General features: G+C 35.3%; 3 protein-coding genes across 3 annotated transcripts in view; 2 read left to right on the top strand and 1 right to left on the bottom strand.

Annotated features, from left to right (window-relative positions):
• The window catches only part of mnat1 (MNAT1 component of CDK activating kinase), a 15,542-nt gene extending 15,465 nt beyond the window's left edge, over nucleotides 1-77 (top strand). The window contains exon 8 of the mRNA XM_073834622.1: nucleotides 68-77. Within this exon, the coding sequence (XP_073690723.1) occupies nucleotides 68-77 (10 nt within the window). The remainder of the gene's footprint in view (nucleotides 1-67) is intronic.
• A 520-nt stretch (nucleotides 78-597) lies between these two features.
• Nucleotides 598-1,509, bottom strand: trmt5 (tRNA methyltransferase 5). Its single transcript, XM_073834620.1, has 2 exons — nucleotides 1,444-1,509; nucleotides 598-1,237 (listed from the first exon to the last, which is right to left on the bottom strand). The coding sequence occupies exons 1-2, from the start codon at nucleotides 1,461-1,463 to the stop codon at nucleotides 598-600; spliced, it is 660 nt and encodes a 219-aa protein (XP_073690721.1). The 5' UTR covers nucleotides 1,464-1,509.
• A 69-nt stretch (nucleotides 1,510-1,578) lies between these two features.
• slc38a6 (solute carrier family 38 member 6) lies at nucleotides 1,579-14,906 on the top strand. Its single transcript, XM_073834965.1, has 16 exons — nucleotides 1,579-1,789; nucleotides 3,145-3,266; nucleotides 3,613-3,686; nucleotides 4,881-4,933; nucleotides 5,114-5,153; nucleotides 5,909-5,987; nucleotides 8,540-8,622; nucleotides 8,718-8,776; nucleotides 8,851-8,910; nucleotides 9,515-9,565; nucleotides 9,718-9,797; nucleotides 9,893-9,993; nucleotides 12,654-12,778; nucleotides 12,853-12,997; nucleotides 13,096-13,190; nucleotides 14,129-14,906. Exons 1-16 carry the CDS (start codon nucleotides 1,703-1,705, stop codon nucleotides 14,210-14,212), a joined length of 1,338 nt encoding a protein of 445 aa, XP_073691066.1. The 5' UTR covers nucleotides 1,579-1,702; the 3' UTR covers nucleotides 14,213-14,906.
• Nucleotides 14,907-17,523: the final 2,617 nt, after the last annotated feature.

Raw genomic sequence — 17,523 nt, 5'->3', positions numbered from 1 at the left:
AAATAAATAAAAAAAATAAACAAAGCCTGAATAGTAATATTACTAATGTACTTTTTTAACTACATAGTAATAATTAGGGGTAGACTGATTTGTGATTTTTTTTATAGGGCCGAAACCGATTATTACAGATCTAGTAGACCAATAACCAATATTTTGAACCAATATATTTGTCTGGTGTAAAAATTTCAATTAATGTCAAAATTAAGAATAACAAGGACTCTGACAAAAACTCTTTAAATAAGTTTCAATTATTATCGGCAATAATAAAAATTGTAAATATTGGCACCCATAAATCAGTCGACCCCTAATAATAATACAAAATTATATGTTTAAAAAATATGTATATTTATATTCATATAGTTGATTTTATATATAAATATTTTTTTACAATATTTTTACACTATATTACAATACATTTAAAAAAAATTCATAGATATACATACATGTGTGTGTATTTATATATATACATAATACAATTACACAGTACACACACACATTATTTAAACAAATTTTTTTTTGATGCGATTAATTGCGTCAACACTAAAAAAAAAAACTAATTTTGGGTGAAATCTCTGTAAGGCGATTTAGGTCATTTTTTTATCTCTTCTCACCAATCAGTTTTCTGTAGGGGAGCTGGTGGTCTCTCAAATTCATGTGGGCGATGTGCCCCACTCTGCTAAATCCTGACGTCACATCCTGTCCTTCAGGAAGTACAGCTCGCAGTATCTCTTCACCCTTAAGGTTCTCATAGGTGAGTTTCAGTTCATACCTCTGGATCTCCTGCGGCACCCCATACGCTTTCAAAGCATCTGCTTCCTCGCTGCTAAACGAATCTGCAGACGTAATGCTGTTTGGGTCCAATAGAAGCAGCCGGTGTTCTCCTTTACTAATGTCTTTATTCCCATCTTCACTGTGTTCCTCGACAACCCGTTTGAGTCCTGGCCTTTGTAGTGATACTTTCTTTAAACTCTTCACTACTTTGTTGAGAACACTGGTTGGTATCTGTATGGCAGGAACACTGACTGTCTGACTGAAAGCAGCTCTGTCCAGTTCTGTCATGCCCCGGACTGTCTGAGGGGGCTTGTAGAGCCCCAAATCACTCTGGGGTTGGTCAGTCATGGCTTTCTCAAAATGGACAGTGGAGAACTGAAAAGAAATTCTTGCAAATTGGTTTAAATTCTGAGATGGAGAGAAACAACTGTGATGTTTCTGCAGCAGGAACAAAAGTCTGCCAGATCTGTTGGTCAAGGAGAGATAAAGTCATGCCCTGTACAAAAGTGCCTAATGACACAAAAAGAAGAATTTACAAAATACACATTTTTAGAAGCAGGCTGTTATCTACGATTGATAATAAACTACAAGAGCATCTACTTAGCCACAGCTTTAAAAAATAACTTTCAGGTTTATATCATACACAAAATAGTGTAAACTGTCATTGCTCACCCTCTCCAGCCGGCAGCCATGCACACACGCTTTTACAAAACGTCATTTCTAAGCGACCGAGATGTGATTGGTCTGTGACGTGTGATAAGTGAACATGTGACCTTCTTTCATAATCACGTGAATAGAGATGTTTATGTTTGCTTAAGTCTCTGAAGCCGGTGGTATGAGAGCGGGGCACTTGAACTGACGGACCCGATAGTGTCCAAGAGCGAGCAGCGGGGTTTTGGTTGGTGTGGAACAGTAAACTAAACGGTAAAACATGTGGAAAAACGACGCAAACTATACAGTGCAGGCGGGGAGCGAGTATGAGCCCATCGGAGAGGAGAGCACACCGCTGTTAGAACAGGTAAACCACAGCCTGTCATTTCCTGAGAACAGTATTATTAATTTTAATAGTAAAAAGAAGAAGGTGTCCCATTTGTGTCGCACATGAGCATATTTGTAAATAATAACTGAAAAATCATATAAAAATGTGACTTCTACACTAGCAGTCAAAAGTTTTTAGATTTTTAATGTTATTTTTAAACAGTAACATTTTTTTAAAATAATTTTACTATTTGGTTAATTTTCTATTTGAAATTTTAAAATGTAATTTATTCCTGTGATTTCAAAGCTAAATATTTAACATCATTACTCCGTCTACTCCAGATCCTTCAGAAATCATTCTAATATTCTGTTTTGCTGCTCGAAAAACGTTTTTTATTATTATTATGTTGAAGTAGCTTTTTCAGGTTTCTTTGGTGAATAGAACCGCCTTTATCTAAAATCTAAATCCTTTGTAACTTCAGAAATGCCTTTATCATCACTTTTGAACACCCTTGCTAAATAAAAGTATTAATTTCTATAATTTCTTCTTTAAAAAAAAACATTAAAAATGTTACTGCTTAAAAACTTTTGACTGGTAGTATAGGTTTACTTTTGCATATATAAGCTAATATTTAGTGTGTATGGAAGTTCATTTCATGTTTCGCCCAAAAAGTCATAACTATGACAACAAACATAGACTCTTTTAATTAAGCGTGACTCGTGACTTGTCATAATGACTCATGTCATAATTATGATTAAACAAAGCAGGATTTTTCCTTATGCGGTGGAAATGTATGTATTATATTTTGTGTATTTAATATTTTTTATATTATTTGATTTTTAGATTTTTGTGGACATAATTATATATTAAAAATAACTGAGGATGTGTTTCCAGGTTGTGTCAACCCTTAATTCTTCTGGTTAAAATCATGTAAAATTCCATTAAAAAAAATAGTCTTAGCTGCTTCCCTTGTTTACGGATTAGTGTATACTGTGCTTTACAGGTGCATAAAAGAAAATTAATTATATACATGTTAAAGTAAATTAATGTACATTATTAAAGTATATCCAGTGTAACTTTACATGTAGTGCTGTGCTCTAAAGCTGTGCTCTGATCCGTGGAAATGGACAGAGTATGCGTATTATGTAATTTGTTGCCTCATGCTTTCTAATCATTTTCACATCATCATATGCTGATCTTTTGCAGTTTTATTTTTTGCAAAGATTTCACTTCCCTTTGTGCTTGCAGTAACTTGGTGTGTAAGCAGACAGTAATGACATTCGTTTTGCATGCTTTGTCTCTTGCACAACATCTAGAATCCATTTTGTCTCAGTTTGCTTTAGTGTGAGCTGGTATGTCATGTCTAATTTCTTATTCATTCATCTTTCTCACAGCATGTTCAGGCTAGAGGTGCATCCTTCTGGTCTTCTGCTTTTAATCTGATGAATGCCATCATGGGTAGTGGCATCCTGGGTCTCTCCTATGCTATGGCCAATACGGGCATCATCGGATTCAGGTACACACACAATGTTCCAGATTCAATACAAGTTCAACTGTGCTGACAACATTTGTGGCGTAATTGATTACAACAGAAAATTGTATTGATGTACCCCTCCATTTTTTTAAGCAAAAATTGCAGTTCCACGAAGGCACTAAAAAACAAAGCCATGCATAAAATGTTCAATTCAGTAGACAATTTTACACAAGGATAGAAGTGATGGACTTCTACATTGCTATCTTAAACTTTCGAAAAACAAACATGATTCCACAAATGCTTTCAATAGAGCATTGTACCTGACCCAGAACAGTTGTTTGAGCTTGTAGATAATGTCTTTTTTCAACTTAGCGTCTGTTTTTCACAGTATTCTGTTGCTGGCAGTCTCCAGTTTGGCTGTTTATTCTATCCATCTCCTGCTGCTCCTCTGTGACAAGACAGGTAATATCAACTCTCACTTTTGATCTCTTCTTTACCCTGCTTACTCTTGTTTACCTTTCAACTCCCTTATATAATATATAATATAACTCCTAACCAGGGTTATTATAGTTAAAACTAGAACTAAAGAACAAGTAAACTGCCATTCAAAAGTTTGGGATCAGTAAGATTTTTAATGTTTTTTTTTTTTTTAAGAAGTTTCTTATGCTCATCAAGGCTGTGTTTTTTGTAAATTATTATTATTGCAATTTAACAGTTTTCTGTTTTAACATACTTTAAAATAAAACTTATTCCTGCGAAGCAAAGCTAAATTTTCAGCATCCTTACTCCAGTCAGTGTCACATCAATGTTGGAAACAGTTAATATTTTTTATGACCTGTGATACTTTTTTCAGGATTTGTTGATAAATAAAAAGTTTTTAAATATTTTGTTACAATATACACTACTATCCAAAAGTTTGGGGTCTGTAATTTTTTTTTAGTTTTGTTTAAAAGAAAGTAATTAATACTTTTTTCAGCAGGAATGTGTTAAACAGATTATTTTTTTTACCTGTTCTTTTAAACTTTTTATTCACCAAAGAATCAAAGAAAAAACTATCACAGGTTCCAAAAACAATTTATTAAGCAGCACAACAGTTTCAGCACTGATAATTCACTGAAGAAAATTCAGTGCTGTGTCACAAAAATAAATGATAATTTAAAGTATATTAAAATAGGAAGCCAATATAAAAAATGCAATCATATTTCACAATATTACTGTTTTATCTGAATTTTTGATCAAATAAATACAGCCTATTGAGCATAAGAGACCCCATTAAAATCTTACTGATTCCAAACTTTCGAATGGTAGCTTCTTACTTGAAATAACATAATCGTTAACTAAAATAAAATATAAAAAAAACCTGCAACAATATAATAAAAAAAGACTATATAGACATATAAAAGAACACACAGCAAAATTACTAAAACTATGAAAATGAAAACAAAAAACACAAAAATAAAAAACTACTTTGAAATATATGTTAAAAAAACTATAATATATATATATATATATATATATATATATATCTCAGTACTAAAATAAAACTTCTGTATACTTTACATCAGGTTAGAAATCTTTGCAGGCTGACAGAGGTCTTCTAGGCAATTTATAACACTGTAACAAGGCCTCACTGTTGTAAATGTTTATGTGTTTTAGGCATCAACTCTTATGAAGCTCTTGGAGAGAGAGCCTTCAACAGACCTGGCAAGGTTGGTTAATGTCACCGATCTAATGCCTACCCTAATATATAAATTTTTTTTGTTTGTTATATGAACAAATAATTTTGTCTGTGATCGTTATCAGTATCTACTCGAAAACTGAATTCACCAAAGAAGTAAAATGCAACTTGTTATTCCTATAAAACATTTTTTTTCACCTGTTTTGTGCAGATTCTAGTGGCCTGTACTATTCTCATTCAGAACATTGGAGGTGAGGTTTTCTCTTTTACTTGTATTTAATTTTTTAAATGGTTAAAGTCATACTACTTAACTTTTGAACTTTAAACTTTGAATTACTGTGCGTGATTCCCTGATGCAGAGATTTTCCTCTCTTTCTCTTTCATTCTCTTTCTCAGTTTGAACATGATTTATTAGGAGGATATATTACTTTCATTTTGTATTGGCAAAGCAGATAGCATAGCAGGTTAGTCAGCAAACAAAACAATACTTAGGAATGGTGTGAAGTGTAAATAACAAGACAATTAAAAATCAGTTTCTTCTCTTTATGTCTGGCTTTCTCTGAACACTGCTCACTACTCACTGTGAACTGTAGTGAGTATTCTGTGTGTTATATGGTGTTTAGTAGCAGTAAAAAAAATGTGTTGATCATTAATCTACAAAAGCAACTTAAAATCCATTAAATCCATCTCACTTTTTAAGCTGTCTTTAGAATGGCAGCAACTGTGTTTGTGTGATTTGCAACCTGGATACAAGCCATCAACTATTTCTTAATCATTTGTGTGTGTATATGTTACTATATGATATGAACTTGTGGCTGTTAGTATGTTTGTGTTAGTATTTAGAATATGTTGACCTCAGCACTGTGCTGTGTGTCTCTGTTTGTGGAATGGTTTGTTATGCATGTGTGCATCATGAGGTGTTACACTGTGTGTATGAAGTGTTACATAGCTTGTATGTTTGCATGTATGTATGTATGTATAATGTTCTGTCATTCTCTTTTTCTAGCCATGTCCACCTACTTGTTCATCTTGAAGTCTGAAATGCCTGCTGCCATCACCGGCTTTATGAGCTCAGAGACTACTGGGTAAATAAATATATACCACACCCTCACACTTCATCATTCTGATTATGTGCAATGCAAGTTTCCAATGTTAAGTATAAGAATTTTTTTCTGCTTTCACTTTAACTGAAATTTATCACAAAGCAACAATCTTAGCCAACCAACCAACTAAATTTCTTGGTAACAGTGTAAGTTGGGAGAAAAAATAAGCCTGAAATGGAAGATACAATACTATTTAATTCTTTAGGGCCAGTAAAGATATTTTTAAGTTTTATTAAGAGAAGGTGCATTAAATTGATTAAAAGTGACAGTACAAAAAATATAATTTTGCATAAAATTTCAAATAAATGCTAACAAAATTGATAAAAATAAGCAATTCTTGAGTTTTCCGAAGAGTCGTAATACTGAAGACTAAAGTAATGACTTTTAAAAATGTAATTTTAAAATATGTTAAAATAGAAATAAAGTTTCGCAGTATTACTGTTTTTACTGTGTTTTAATCAAAGTAATTCACAAGAGACTTTTTTTTAAAAACATTTAAAAATTGCCCCTAAAATCTTAAGTGTAGTACATATGATTTATCAAAACAAATATGATTTACATACCACAATAATGAAAGTGAAAAGTCTGACACCTGAATTCAAATCAAAATAAGCGATAGAAAGGGACGCTTTCACACCAAGTCATTCACTGACTGGCAGAAAAACCCTCTCTCTCACTTCTCTGCCTTTAAGCGAGTTTCCGAAAGAGAGAAAAGAGCAAGTATTCCAGAGTAAAGAATGTAACGGTCATTATTTTATTAGCCGCTGTTCTGAGCTGTGGTTCGACTGTGCCCCGTCCCCACACAGCTGGTTTGCATTACAGGTCCGTTCACGTAAATCTCGCACATATGTTCCACCCAACGAGAGTTGTGCCTGCCCAGGATCTTTACCAGTATAATGACTGTGACCAGACCCAGACACACACACACTCATCACTACTCCATCTCTCTGGGAGGAGGAAAAATCACAATGCGGCCACAGTATAAAAGCTTGAAACTTTAGTCATTTACCGTAAAATAACATTTTCTTTCAGTGGAGTAATTTATCTTAATTTCTTCAAGTGGATCAGCTAGGCTGTCTAGTACCTCCCTGTTGTTAGGAGAGAGCCACAGGAGATTGACTCGAGATCTCTCACACACACCAACCTGTTCAAGATTCAGTCTTCACATGACTTATTTTTCCATATTTTTCCATATTTTGTGAAAAAAACATGGTGCATTTTTCAGGATTCTTTAATGAATAGAAAGTTCAAAGAACAGCATTTATTTGAATTAGAAATTTTTGGAACAATGTAAATCTAAACAATATAATAAAAGTATTAATGTCTTTGAAACTCTTACTGCTCTCAAACTTTTGAATATTACAAAACAACAGAAAGGGAGATAAGTGAAAAATAGAGAAACTAATAAATAGAATAAAATGTAACAAAAAGGTATTATAATTAATAATTAGTCGTTCATAATTGAATTATTATAATTTAAATAGTTATTTACATTTCTGCTTTTTAGATTATAAAACAATAAAGGAAAATAAAATCTTAGCAAGACATTTGTGTATACTGAGTTGCTAGAAGTAACTACTAAAGTCTATTGAATATAATGATCACATCAGACTCAGCTCACTCTTTAATTATTTCATTTTATCTTATTAGTGTAAGAAAGTAAGCCCTGATTTAGGAGTACTTGGACAATGAGAGAAAATCTGATTAGGAATTAGGAATGATTTTCAGCATTGCAATGTGGGTTGATTTGGGAAGCAGGCAAGTGTTTTTTTATGATTTGTTAACCCATCCATAGGTTTAAAACACTGACTACTAAAAAAGCTTCTTTAAAAAAAAAAAAAAAAAAAAATTGATGCTTTCATCTAGCAAGGGCACATTAAATTGATCAATAGTGACAGTAGAGACATTTTAACATTTTTACAGAAACATTTTTTTTAAATAAATACTGTTCTTTTGAGCTTTCTCAACAAAAAAAAAATCCTAAAAAAAATGTATCACATTTTCAGCAGCAACACTGCTTTCAACATGGATAATAACGATTTCATAAATAATGATTTCTAAAAGATCATCACAGGAAAAAATTACAAATAAAATTAAGAATATACACTACCAGTCAAAAGCTTTGAAATCACAGAAATCGATTAAATTTTAAAATATATTCAAATAGAAAACAGTTATTTAAAATAGTAAACATATTCCAAACTTGTACTGTTTTTGCTGTATTTTGGATCAAATAGGTGCAGGCTTGGTGAGCGGAAGACTTCTTAAAAATCTTACTGTTCAAAAACTTTTTACTGATAGTGTAAATGTATGAAATATATTAACAAAGTTATTATTTTAAGTTGTACTAATATTTCACAATATTGCTGTTTTTTCCAAATGTTTTACTGTTTTTGCTGTACTTTGGATCAAATAAATACAGCCTTGGTGAGCAGAAGAAAATTAATATAAAAAATCTTACTGACCCTAACATTGTTAAATCTCCTTCACTTTGTGCCATTTTTTCATGCATTTTTTTTTTCTGTCCTTTTTAGAAAGTGGTTTGAGGATGGTGTTACACTATTGATTTTAGTGACTCTAATTATAGTGTTGCCACTGGCTCTACTTCCTAAGATTGGTGAGTGTCATCAAAGTCACTTATTTATTTTTTTATTATTATGTAAATGTGTCAGAGAGTGTATATCACTGGTTTCTGTTGTATTTCTTCCTTAGGTTTCCTGGGATACACCAGCAGTATCGCATTCATCTTCATGCTGTTCTTTACTGTAGTGGTCAGTTGTTTTCTCTCTTTTTCTACCTCTCTGTATTTTCCCATATTGATGTTTTTTTTTTATCTCTCCCACAGGTGGTGGTGAAAAAATGGTCCATTCCCTGCCCGCTGCCACTTAACTCTACTGTGAGCCTGGTAAAGACCACACACACTCCTTCACAGCCAAACCACTTGCCTAAACACCCCAGATTAATACCAAAACACAATTCAGCAGCTACAGAGAAATAGACTATTAAGTTACATTTATTTATTAAAATTTTCCTATGGAACCTCCTCATAGCTTAATTTTCATCACAACAGACTTAAGGCTAAAAGGGATGTTTTTTAGTATATTTTGGACTGTGATTACTTGAACTGCTCTTTACTTTTTAGTTGATTTGTATGAAAAGTTTTTAATGAAGACCATATTTAGTTTTAATTTTCTCTATTTTTAACTTGTTTCTCGCAATGAATATTGACGTAGTAGTTCGCATAATGATACATTCTAAACAATTAGTCATTACTCTGATATTCTGTGCAGTCTGATTGGAATCAATCAATCAGAAACAGGAAGTAGCTTTGTTTTAATAAGGGAAGTGGCCTTTGACCCTCTTGAGCCAGAGGTCAAAGCCTTTATTTCCTTAAACACTGTGCAGATATTCAGCAACAGATTTCAGTAAGCGTTTTTTTTCCATTCTGTTGCTGTCCTGATTTCATTCTAATCTTCATATTCACATTAATTTTATTTTTCTATGTCCAGAGCTTAAATACCTCTGAATGCACCCCACAGATGTTTGTGATCTCTAGTAAGGTGAGTGTGTGTTTTCCTGAGAAAGGCGAGCTGTGTTATGATTGAAAGACCGCCTTGCAGGACTATTAGAAACCCAAATATTAGTTGTAATATTATAGCATAACCGCACACACATCAGGAGGGTGAGAAATGACTGTGTGTGTGCATTACAGAGTGCTTATGCCGTCCCAACAATGGCTTTCTCCTTCTTGTGCCATACGGCAGTTTTACCCATTTACTGTGAGTTACACAGGTCAGTTCACTCGTTACTGTTCTTTCTGTTCATCTGTCACATATATTGTCTGTTGTTGCCTTATTATACGCATTTATGTGTTTTTTTTTTTTCAGACCCACAAAGCAGAGAATGCAAAATGTGACAAATGTCAGCATCTTTCTTAGTTTTGTGGTGTATCTGATCTCTGCCCTTTTTGGATACCTCACTTTCTATAGTAAGAACTTTTCTCAAGCTACACAATTCCACAATGCAGCACTTGATGTGACCTTCCATTTTTAGTGTCACAGACTAAATCTAAAAAACATAGACTACTAACACTTTCATTACTTACTACATTATTTTCATTAAAGAAGTCCTATTATGCTGTTTTACAAAGTCTTTATTTTGTTTTGGGGGTGCACTAGAACATGCTCTCATGCTTGGTGGTTTTAAAAGCGCATTGTTTTTTACATAATTTACATTATTACAATAGCTTTCTTCCCAGGCTGGAACAAATGGCTTGATTAGTTCCGGGTTTGATGATGAAGGGCCGAAATGTGTTGTGATTGGTTAGCAGTTCCACTGCGTTGCGATTGGCGAACAGCTTAGATGCCATTTCAGTCCTTCCACGCCCCTTCCCAAAGCAGCAAGTTCAGTGTACAACTGTTAGCGCAAGCTAGATTAAAGTGATTCTTACAGTAGTGCTGGTCTTATTGTCAGCCTGCAAGATCGCTGTTACATGATATTATCATTATCATAATTTATTTAATTATTTACATGCCTGAAACCAGCTTCAGCATAAGGCTAGTGAAGCTATCTACACTGTATGATAAATAAATCTCTTACCACACGTCTACGGCACGGCTCCGACTCGGCAACTGATGATCGTCACTCTAGTCAATGCTTGTGTTTACATCAGCCGTGGCTCTGCATGTATTCCACGTGTTTCGACCCTCTATACCGCAAACGTCAACGACGCGGCTCCAGCATGGCTACCAGAGCAGTTCGCGGACATTTTAGTCAATGCTCGCGTTTATACGAGCCGTCCTGCGGCTCGCTGAAGCATCCCAGAAGCGGCTGTCCATGCTACATCGATAAAGTTAGGGGAATCCACCTTGTCGCTCCCCACCCATCAACGATTTGAATTTCCGTAGGCGGGATTTTTTGAATGATATTCTAATGGACCATGTTTTGACATTTGAGCATCCGGAAAACAAACGCTGTAGTCCAAAGGAGCCATTCGTTGTAGTTCTAATGGTGCGTTCACACCGGACGCGAATGAAGCGGCAAGCGCGAGTGATTTACATGTTAAGTCAATGCAAAGACGCGAATAGTCATCCTGCGGCGCGAAACGCGCAAATGAGGCGGCGCGCATTGAGCGTTTCAAGCGATTGCCGCGCCATTTGTGCGAATCGCGCAAGTTCAAAAATCTGAATTTTGGCGAAAATCCGCGCCGCGTTAACCAATCAGGAGCTTGCTCTAGTAGTGACGGAGGCAGAAATCCGAAACAACAATGGAGGACAAAATCACCGTTGCTGTCTGTGGTTACTCGGAGCTGTACGATACATCTTTGGACTTTTGTAGAAACAGGAATAAAAAGGATCTTGCTAGGAAGAAAGTGAGTGAAGAGGTCAGACAATCTGGTAAATTTTAAAAAACGCTCTTTACTCAATTTGACCTACATATACATACATATTGAGACTACAAGCAAGCTAAAGCTGGCAATTTGAGCTCATTCACCTATTTTACAACTACTTTCCCGCTGACGAGTGGCAGAAGCCCCTCCCATGACGCGAATTCGCGTCTGTTGTGAAGAAAATGTCACGCGCGAATGATGCGAATTTTACCGCGCGAATGGCGCGAGTAAACTCAAATGTTCAAGCGTTCAACTACGCGCGAATAGCGCGTTTTTTTCCGTGCAAGTCGCGTCCGGTGTGAACGCACCTTAAGGGATTTAAAAAAAAAAAAAACTAAATATCTCCTTTTGGAGTGGATTTTGAGATTTGTAAATTTGTAGATGCCCAAACACACTCACCACACACTGGCTAAAATGTAAAAAGTGAAAAAGCATAATAGGACCCCTTTAAGGTAGAATATAATCTTTACTATTTCAGTTTGTTCTCCAACACTGTTGGGGGGTAATGCATTACAAATAGCGCAATTTGCGTAATAATATTACTTTTTCCAAGTAACTAGTAATGTAACGCATTACTTTTTAATTGAATAAAAGCTATCCTGTCCCCATGTTGAGAGAAATTGTGATTAAAATGTTACTTTAGTTCTAGAATAATTGTGAACATGCATTAATTCATCTCACTCACTGAAAAAACAGGTACAGTGTTCCTCAAAATGAATAAAAACAGTGAAATTCAACGCAAACCTGCAATTAATTAAATATTACAAATATGTATTTAATCCCATTTTTATTAACCAGTGTCTTTGCTGCCGACCCTCGATGATCCAGTTCATCCATACTAATAAGCAAAAATTACTCAAGATAATCTAATTTGTTTTCCTTTTTTTTTTATTTCTGAAGAGTTGACTTTTTTCTTCTGTGGTTTACTGTACAGACGTGAATTTACTTTTCTTTAAGCCTGAGGCTTTTGGTGTAAAAAGGCTTTTACATTTGCCAAAAATAGAACTTTTAATATTAAAAACAAACAAGCAAGCCCTGCCCAGATTTAAAAAGTAACTCAAAAGTAGCAAAACGCATTACTTTCCATAAAAAGTAACCAAGGTATTTAGTTACTTTTTTAGGGAGTAACTCAATATTGTAATGCATTACATTTAAAAGTAACTTTCCCCAACACTGTTCTCCAATTTTTTTTTATTAAATGATGTCCGTAAATGAGGAAGATAAATGGATTAATCTGATCAAACTTTCTTTATTCGCAGCACATGTGGAATCAGAGTTGCTGCTGGGATACGACACCTACCTACCGCAAGATGTTTTGGTGATGTCAGTGCGTCTTGCGATTTTATTGGCTGTTCTGCTCACTGTGCCGCTCATTCACTTCCCAGTGAGTCAAAATCCAGATTGTGAAATATTTAAAAAAGAAATGTATAAAACACATTATCCCTGTCTTTCTTTTAGGCACGTAAAGCGCTGTTGATGTTATGCAGGGGAGAGAGGGAGTTCTCCTGGCTCTCTCATACACTTTCCTGTTTTTTCATTCTCACTCTTGTGTTGCTGCTCGCTATTTTCGTCCCTGACATTAGGAATGTCTTTGGTGTGGTGGGTAAGTGTGTGTCTATATGCTCTGTGTGTGTTTTACTGTTAAGTTCACTGCTTAACATGTTTATGTGTGTCTGCATACCTTTTCTTGTGTGATTCCAGGTTCTACGACCTCCACATGTTTGCTGTTTGTGTATCCTGGAATGTTTTATTTGAGAATCAGCTCTGAGCCAATCAGATCTCTCAATTCAGCAGGGGTATCTAAAGTCTTACATATGTTTCAGTAACACATACATGACTGACTTTTGAGTGTTTTTTATTCATTTTTTTATACACTACTGTTCAAATGTTTGGGGTCAATAGTTTTTTTTATGTTTTTGAAAGAAGACTTACTGAGGCTGCATTTATTTGATCAAAATATTGTACAACTTTAATATATTTTAAATTTAAATTTATTTCAGTGTCACATGATCCATTCTAATGTAAAAAAAAAAAAAAGTTATGCTACTTAATATTTTTGTGTAAACCATGATACATTTATTTTAGGATTCTTTAATAAATAGAAAGCTTAAAAGAATAGTGTTTATTGGAAATCTTTTGTAACCTTTGTCACCTTTGTTTTATGATAAATTTAACATGGATGCCCCTGAATAAAAAATAAAAAAGGTAATTCCGATATATTATGTCACAATTCTGGCTTTTTTAGTAGAATTGTGAGATATAAACTTGCAAATGCAAGTTATAATGTCAGATTTGTGAGATATAATGTCACAATTTAGACTTTTTTTTTCTCAGAATTGTCATAAAACTCACAGTTGACTTTTTCTTAGAATTGTGATACAAACTCGCAATTCTGCTATTTTTCCTCAAGATTTGTAAGATATAAACTCGTGAGTTATAAAGTTCTGACTTTATTTCTCACAATTGTGAATTTATATGATGCAATTCTGAAAAAAACTGGCACTTCTCACTTTAAAAGTCTCAATTGGAATAAAACTATTAATTAAAAACAATTTACAGACCCCAAAACTTTAAATTGTAGTGTATGTCAGACTTGGAACTATAACTTCACATGTTTTTCTTTAATAATGTTTTCATTTACACATGATATGTTTATTATTTTGGTTTGTATTGTGTTGCTTTCTTATGGTGTCTTTCCACATGCACCTTTTCTAAGTTCACCTTTTCATTCCAGGCGGTTTTTCTGATGGCGATTGGTCTGATTGTTGGTGTGCTGAGCCTGTGTGTCATCATTGTCTCCTGGGTTCAAGGTCCTTGACCTTTGACATCATCATTATGGGACATATTGCATGTGTTGTGAGCTCAACACATCCTACCTCGAAGAAAAACCTTATTTTACAGATTACACACCAGGCAGAGGTGTTTTCTGAACCAAACTAAGGGAATCCCAATGAGAGGAGCCAGCTGTGCTCTTATGACACTTCCATGTCCTGTTATGACACTTGAATACTGAACAGATGCACAATCAAATTCAAAATATCCAGAAGAGCAATCTTAAACTATACTCAATGTCTGAATGACAGCAGAGTTCGACAACCTTTGAATCAGATGGTTGCTGTCATCCATAGAAAGAAAATTGGGTCAGAGGAACGAAGGAACTGCACTGCTGATTTTACAGTAACCGAATGCAGGAAATTAGATTTACACAGATGTCTGATGAATTGGAAAATCTGCTTGTCTGACTGAAAAAAGCTCTGGTTTGGTGATTAGCCACTGTCTTTAGAAGTCACAAGCTTGGATTTGTTTTTTAAAGATTTCTTCTCCAACACACTAATCCCAAAGATTTTTCATTGATTTAATTTAGAATTCAGAATGTTCATATTATATATATATATATAAAATAAATAAATTGAAAATATACAGAAGGTAATTATATATACATATACTTTTTATGTCCTGTTTACATGTCGAAAAGGACAATTTTGCTGTATTTTTATTATGGTGGATTTTGATAAATAAAGGTAAATAAGAATTAAAACTGGTTTCTCACTGACTCATGTACTGTGTCATCTGGAATGGAGTCTGTGATCCATGTTTAGTCTAAGAGATCCAAGCATTAGTGTGTGTTTTTGCTGGTTTGCACGTGAGAAAGATTGATAGACAGGCTGATTTTTCTTCATTGATTTGGACAGAGGGTTCTCTGTATGTCAGATAATGGAAAACAAATGCTCTGTGTGAGTGTGTGTGTGTGTGTGTGTGTGTGTGTGTGTGTGTGTGTAGGCTCTGGCCTTTGCTCTCTCCTGCTGTTTCTAATATGCTGCATTAGCTTGAGAGACCGCCCAATGTAAGGCAGTCTGTAACACACACAGACCCACACAAACGCACGTGCATAACCTTACATGTACTTGGTGAAATATGGTGGTTTTGTTGTTCTTGAGGTGTGTGATTTATCAACATTCATGTGGCTCAGGATGACCATAAGAATTCAGACAAATTTTTGCTGCAGATAAGAGGTCAGTGATAAGACAAAAAAATAAATGCTTTGTGTATATGGTTACCTTGAGTACATCACCAATCAAAATCTGATATCACAGATTGCTACAGGGTTGCAAGGTTTTCACAACAAAACCTGCCCAATTGCTACTCAACTAGTCCAAACCTGGCCAAATCGTGTTTCGGAGGGGGTACCCCCAGTAATATTCGTGTTCCAGGGGGTAAAATAAGTTCTTTGATGGGGTTCCCCATGGTAAAATTTGCAAATCAGAGGGTAAACATCACATTATTGTAGTATATAAAGTAGTTCTGTGGGAAAATCACAGACTTGGCAACATGATTACATGTTATTTTAATGTATTATCTTAATTATGAGCACACTGATTTGTAGTGCAAACAGTTTTAACTTTTACTGCATACACACACACACACACACATGTAAGACGATGTACAAGAGGCATCATTGTGGAAAAAATTATTACTCATCTTTTATTTACATTTGAACAAAAAGTGGCATGTCCAAAATTATTCATACCCTTGTCAATAATCAATAGAAAAGCCTTTATTGGTTATAACAGCAATCAAACGCTTCCTATAATTGCTGACCATCTTTAGCGATGAGCTCCAACTCTCCTTGCCATCACCCTGATCTTAAGCTCCCTCCACAGATTGTCAATTGGATTTAAGTCAGGACTCTGGCTGGGCCACTGCAAAATGTTAATGTTTTTGGCTACTAACCATTTTTTCACCACTTTTGCTGTGCGTTGTTGTGCTGAAATGTCCACTGGTGCCCAAGACCAAGTTTCTCTGCAGACTGTCTGATGTTGTTGTTGAGAATTTTGATGTTTTTAGGTTCCCTGGTCCACCGGCAAACACCCCCCCCCCCACCACCACCTTGTTTGACAGTGGGGATGGTGTTCTAAGGACTGAAGGCTTCTTCTGTTTTACGCCAAAAATGAAGGCTACATCATTGTGGCCAAACATTTCAATTTTTGTTTCATCTGACCATAAAACAGAAGACCAGAAGTATGAGCATTTGCAAAGGCCAAGCATTTGCAAAGGCCAAGCGGGCCAAGTCTTAGCCATGACTGTCCACAAACCAACAGCAGAGAGCTTCTGTTTTTCACCTGTTGAGTTTGTGTCGGGTGTCACTCTTAAATATGATCATTTTTTGATCGTTTGTGATTTTAATGTGCATGTCTGCTGTGAGAGCAGACCTCTGGTCAGAGACTTTCTGAGTGCCATTGACTCTTTTAATCTCACGCAGTCCGTTTTGGAGCCGACGCATGAGAAAGGCCACATTCTGGATCTTGTGTTGTCATATGGACTGGATGTACAAATAACTGAAATCGGACACTCACTCTTATCCGACCATCTACCTGTATTATTCTCCCTCTCTGTGCCTGCACCCTCCATTATGAACACCGCTCCCGTTCGCTGTCTCTGTGATTTTAACCCTTTAACTCCTCAGCTATTTACCGCTGCTTTTAAAAATTCCTTTTTATATTCCCTTGATCTTAGCAGCCACAGTGTGGATGATTGCATCATGATGTTTGATTCACTTTGCTCTGAGATTTTAGATTCAATCGCGCCAATGACTCTTAAGCCTGTAAGGCCACAGAAGGAGCCTTGGCTGAACGAGTCCACTCGTGCGCTCAGACGCGCATGTAGGCAGGCAGAGAGGAGATGGAAAAAGGACAAACTTATAATTTCGTGGGATCTCCTTCAAGACTGTCTTATATCATACCAGCAGGCTGTTAAAGCTGAAAAAAAAAAAACAGAATATTTCTCCTCACTTGTTTCTACAAATGCTCATAAGCCTCAGGTTCTTTTTAATGTGTTTGATTCTCTGGTGAATCTGTGTGATGCTGCCTGTTTAGAGCCCTCTCCTACTCTGTGCGAGGCCTTCAAGCTATTTTTTATTGATAAGATTTCTGCTATCAGAAACCTGCTCTCTCAGTCTGTCCAGGACCCCTCAGCTCTTTCTCCCAGCTCTGCTGTTTTTGACAACTTTGAGCCTGTTTCACTATCTCAACTCACTGAGGTAGTTGAACATTTACGCCCCGCTACCTGCCAATCTGACAGCATTCCATCCCGTCTGTTTAAAGAGGTCTTCTGCACAGTTGAGTCTTTTAG

The sequence above is a fragment of the Garra rufa genome, chromosome 2 (assembly GCF_049309525.1).
Source record: "Garra rufa chromosome 2, GarRuf1.0, whole genome shotgun sequence".
Lineage (NCBI taxonomy): Eukaryota > Metazoa > Chordata > Actinopteri > Cypriniformes > Cyprinidae > Garra > Garra rufa.
Note: the sequence above shows the minus strand (reverse complement) of the source record. Positions and strands in the feature narration are given on the sequence as shown.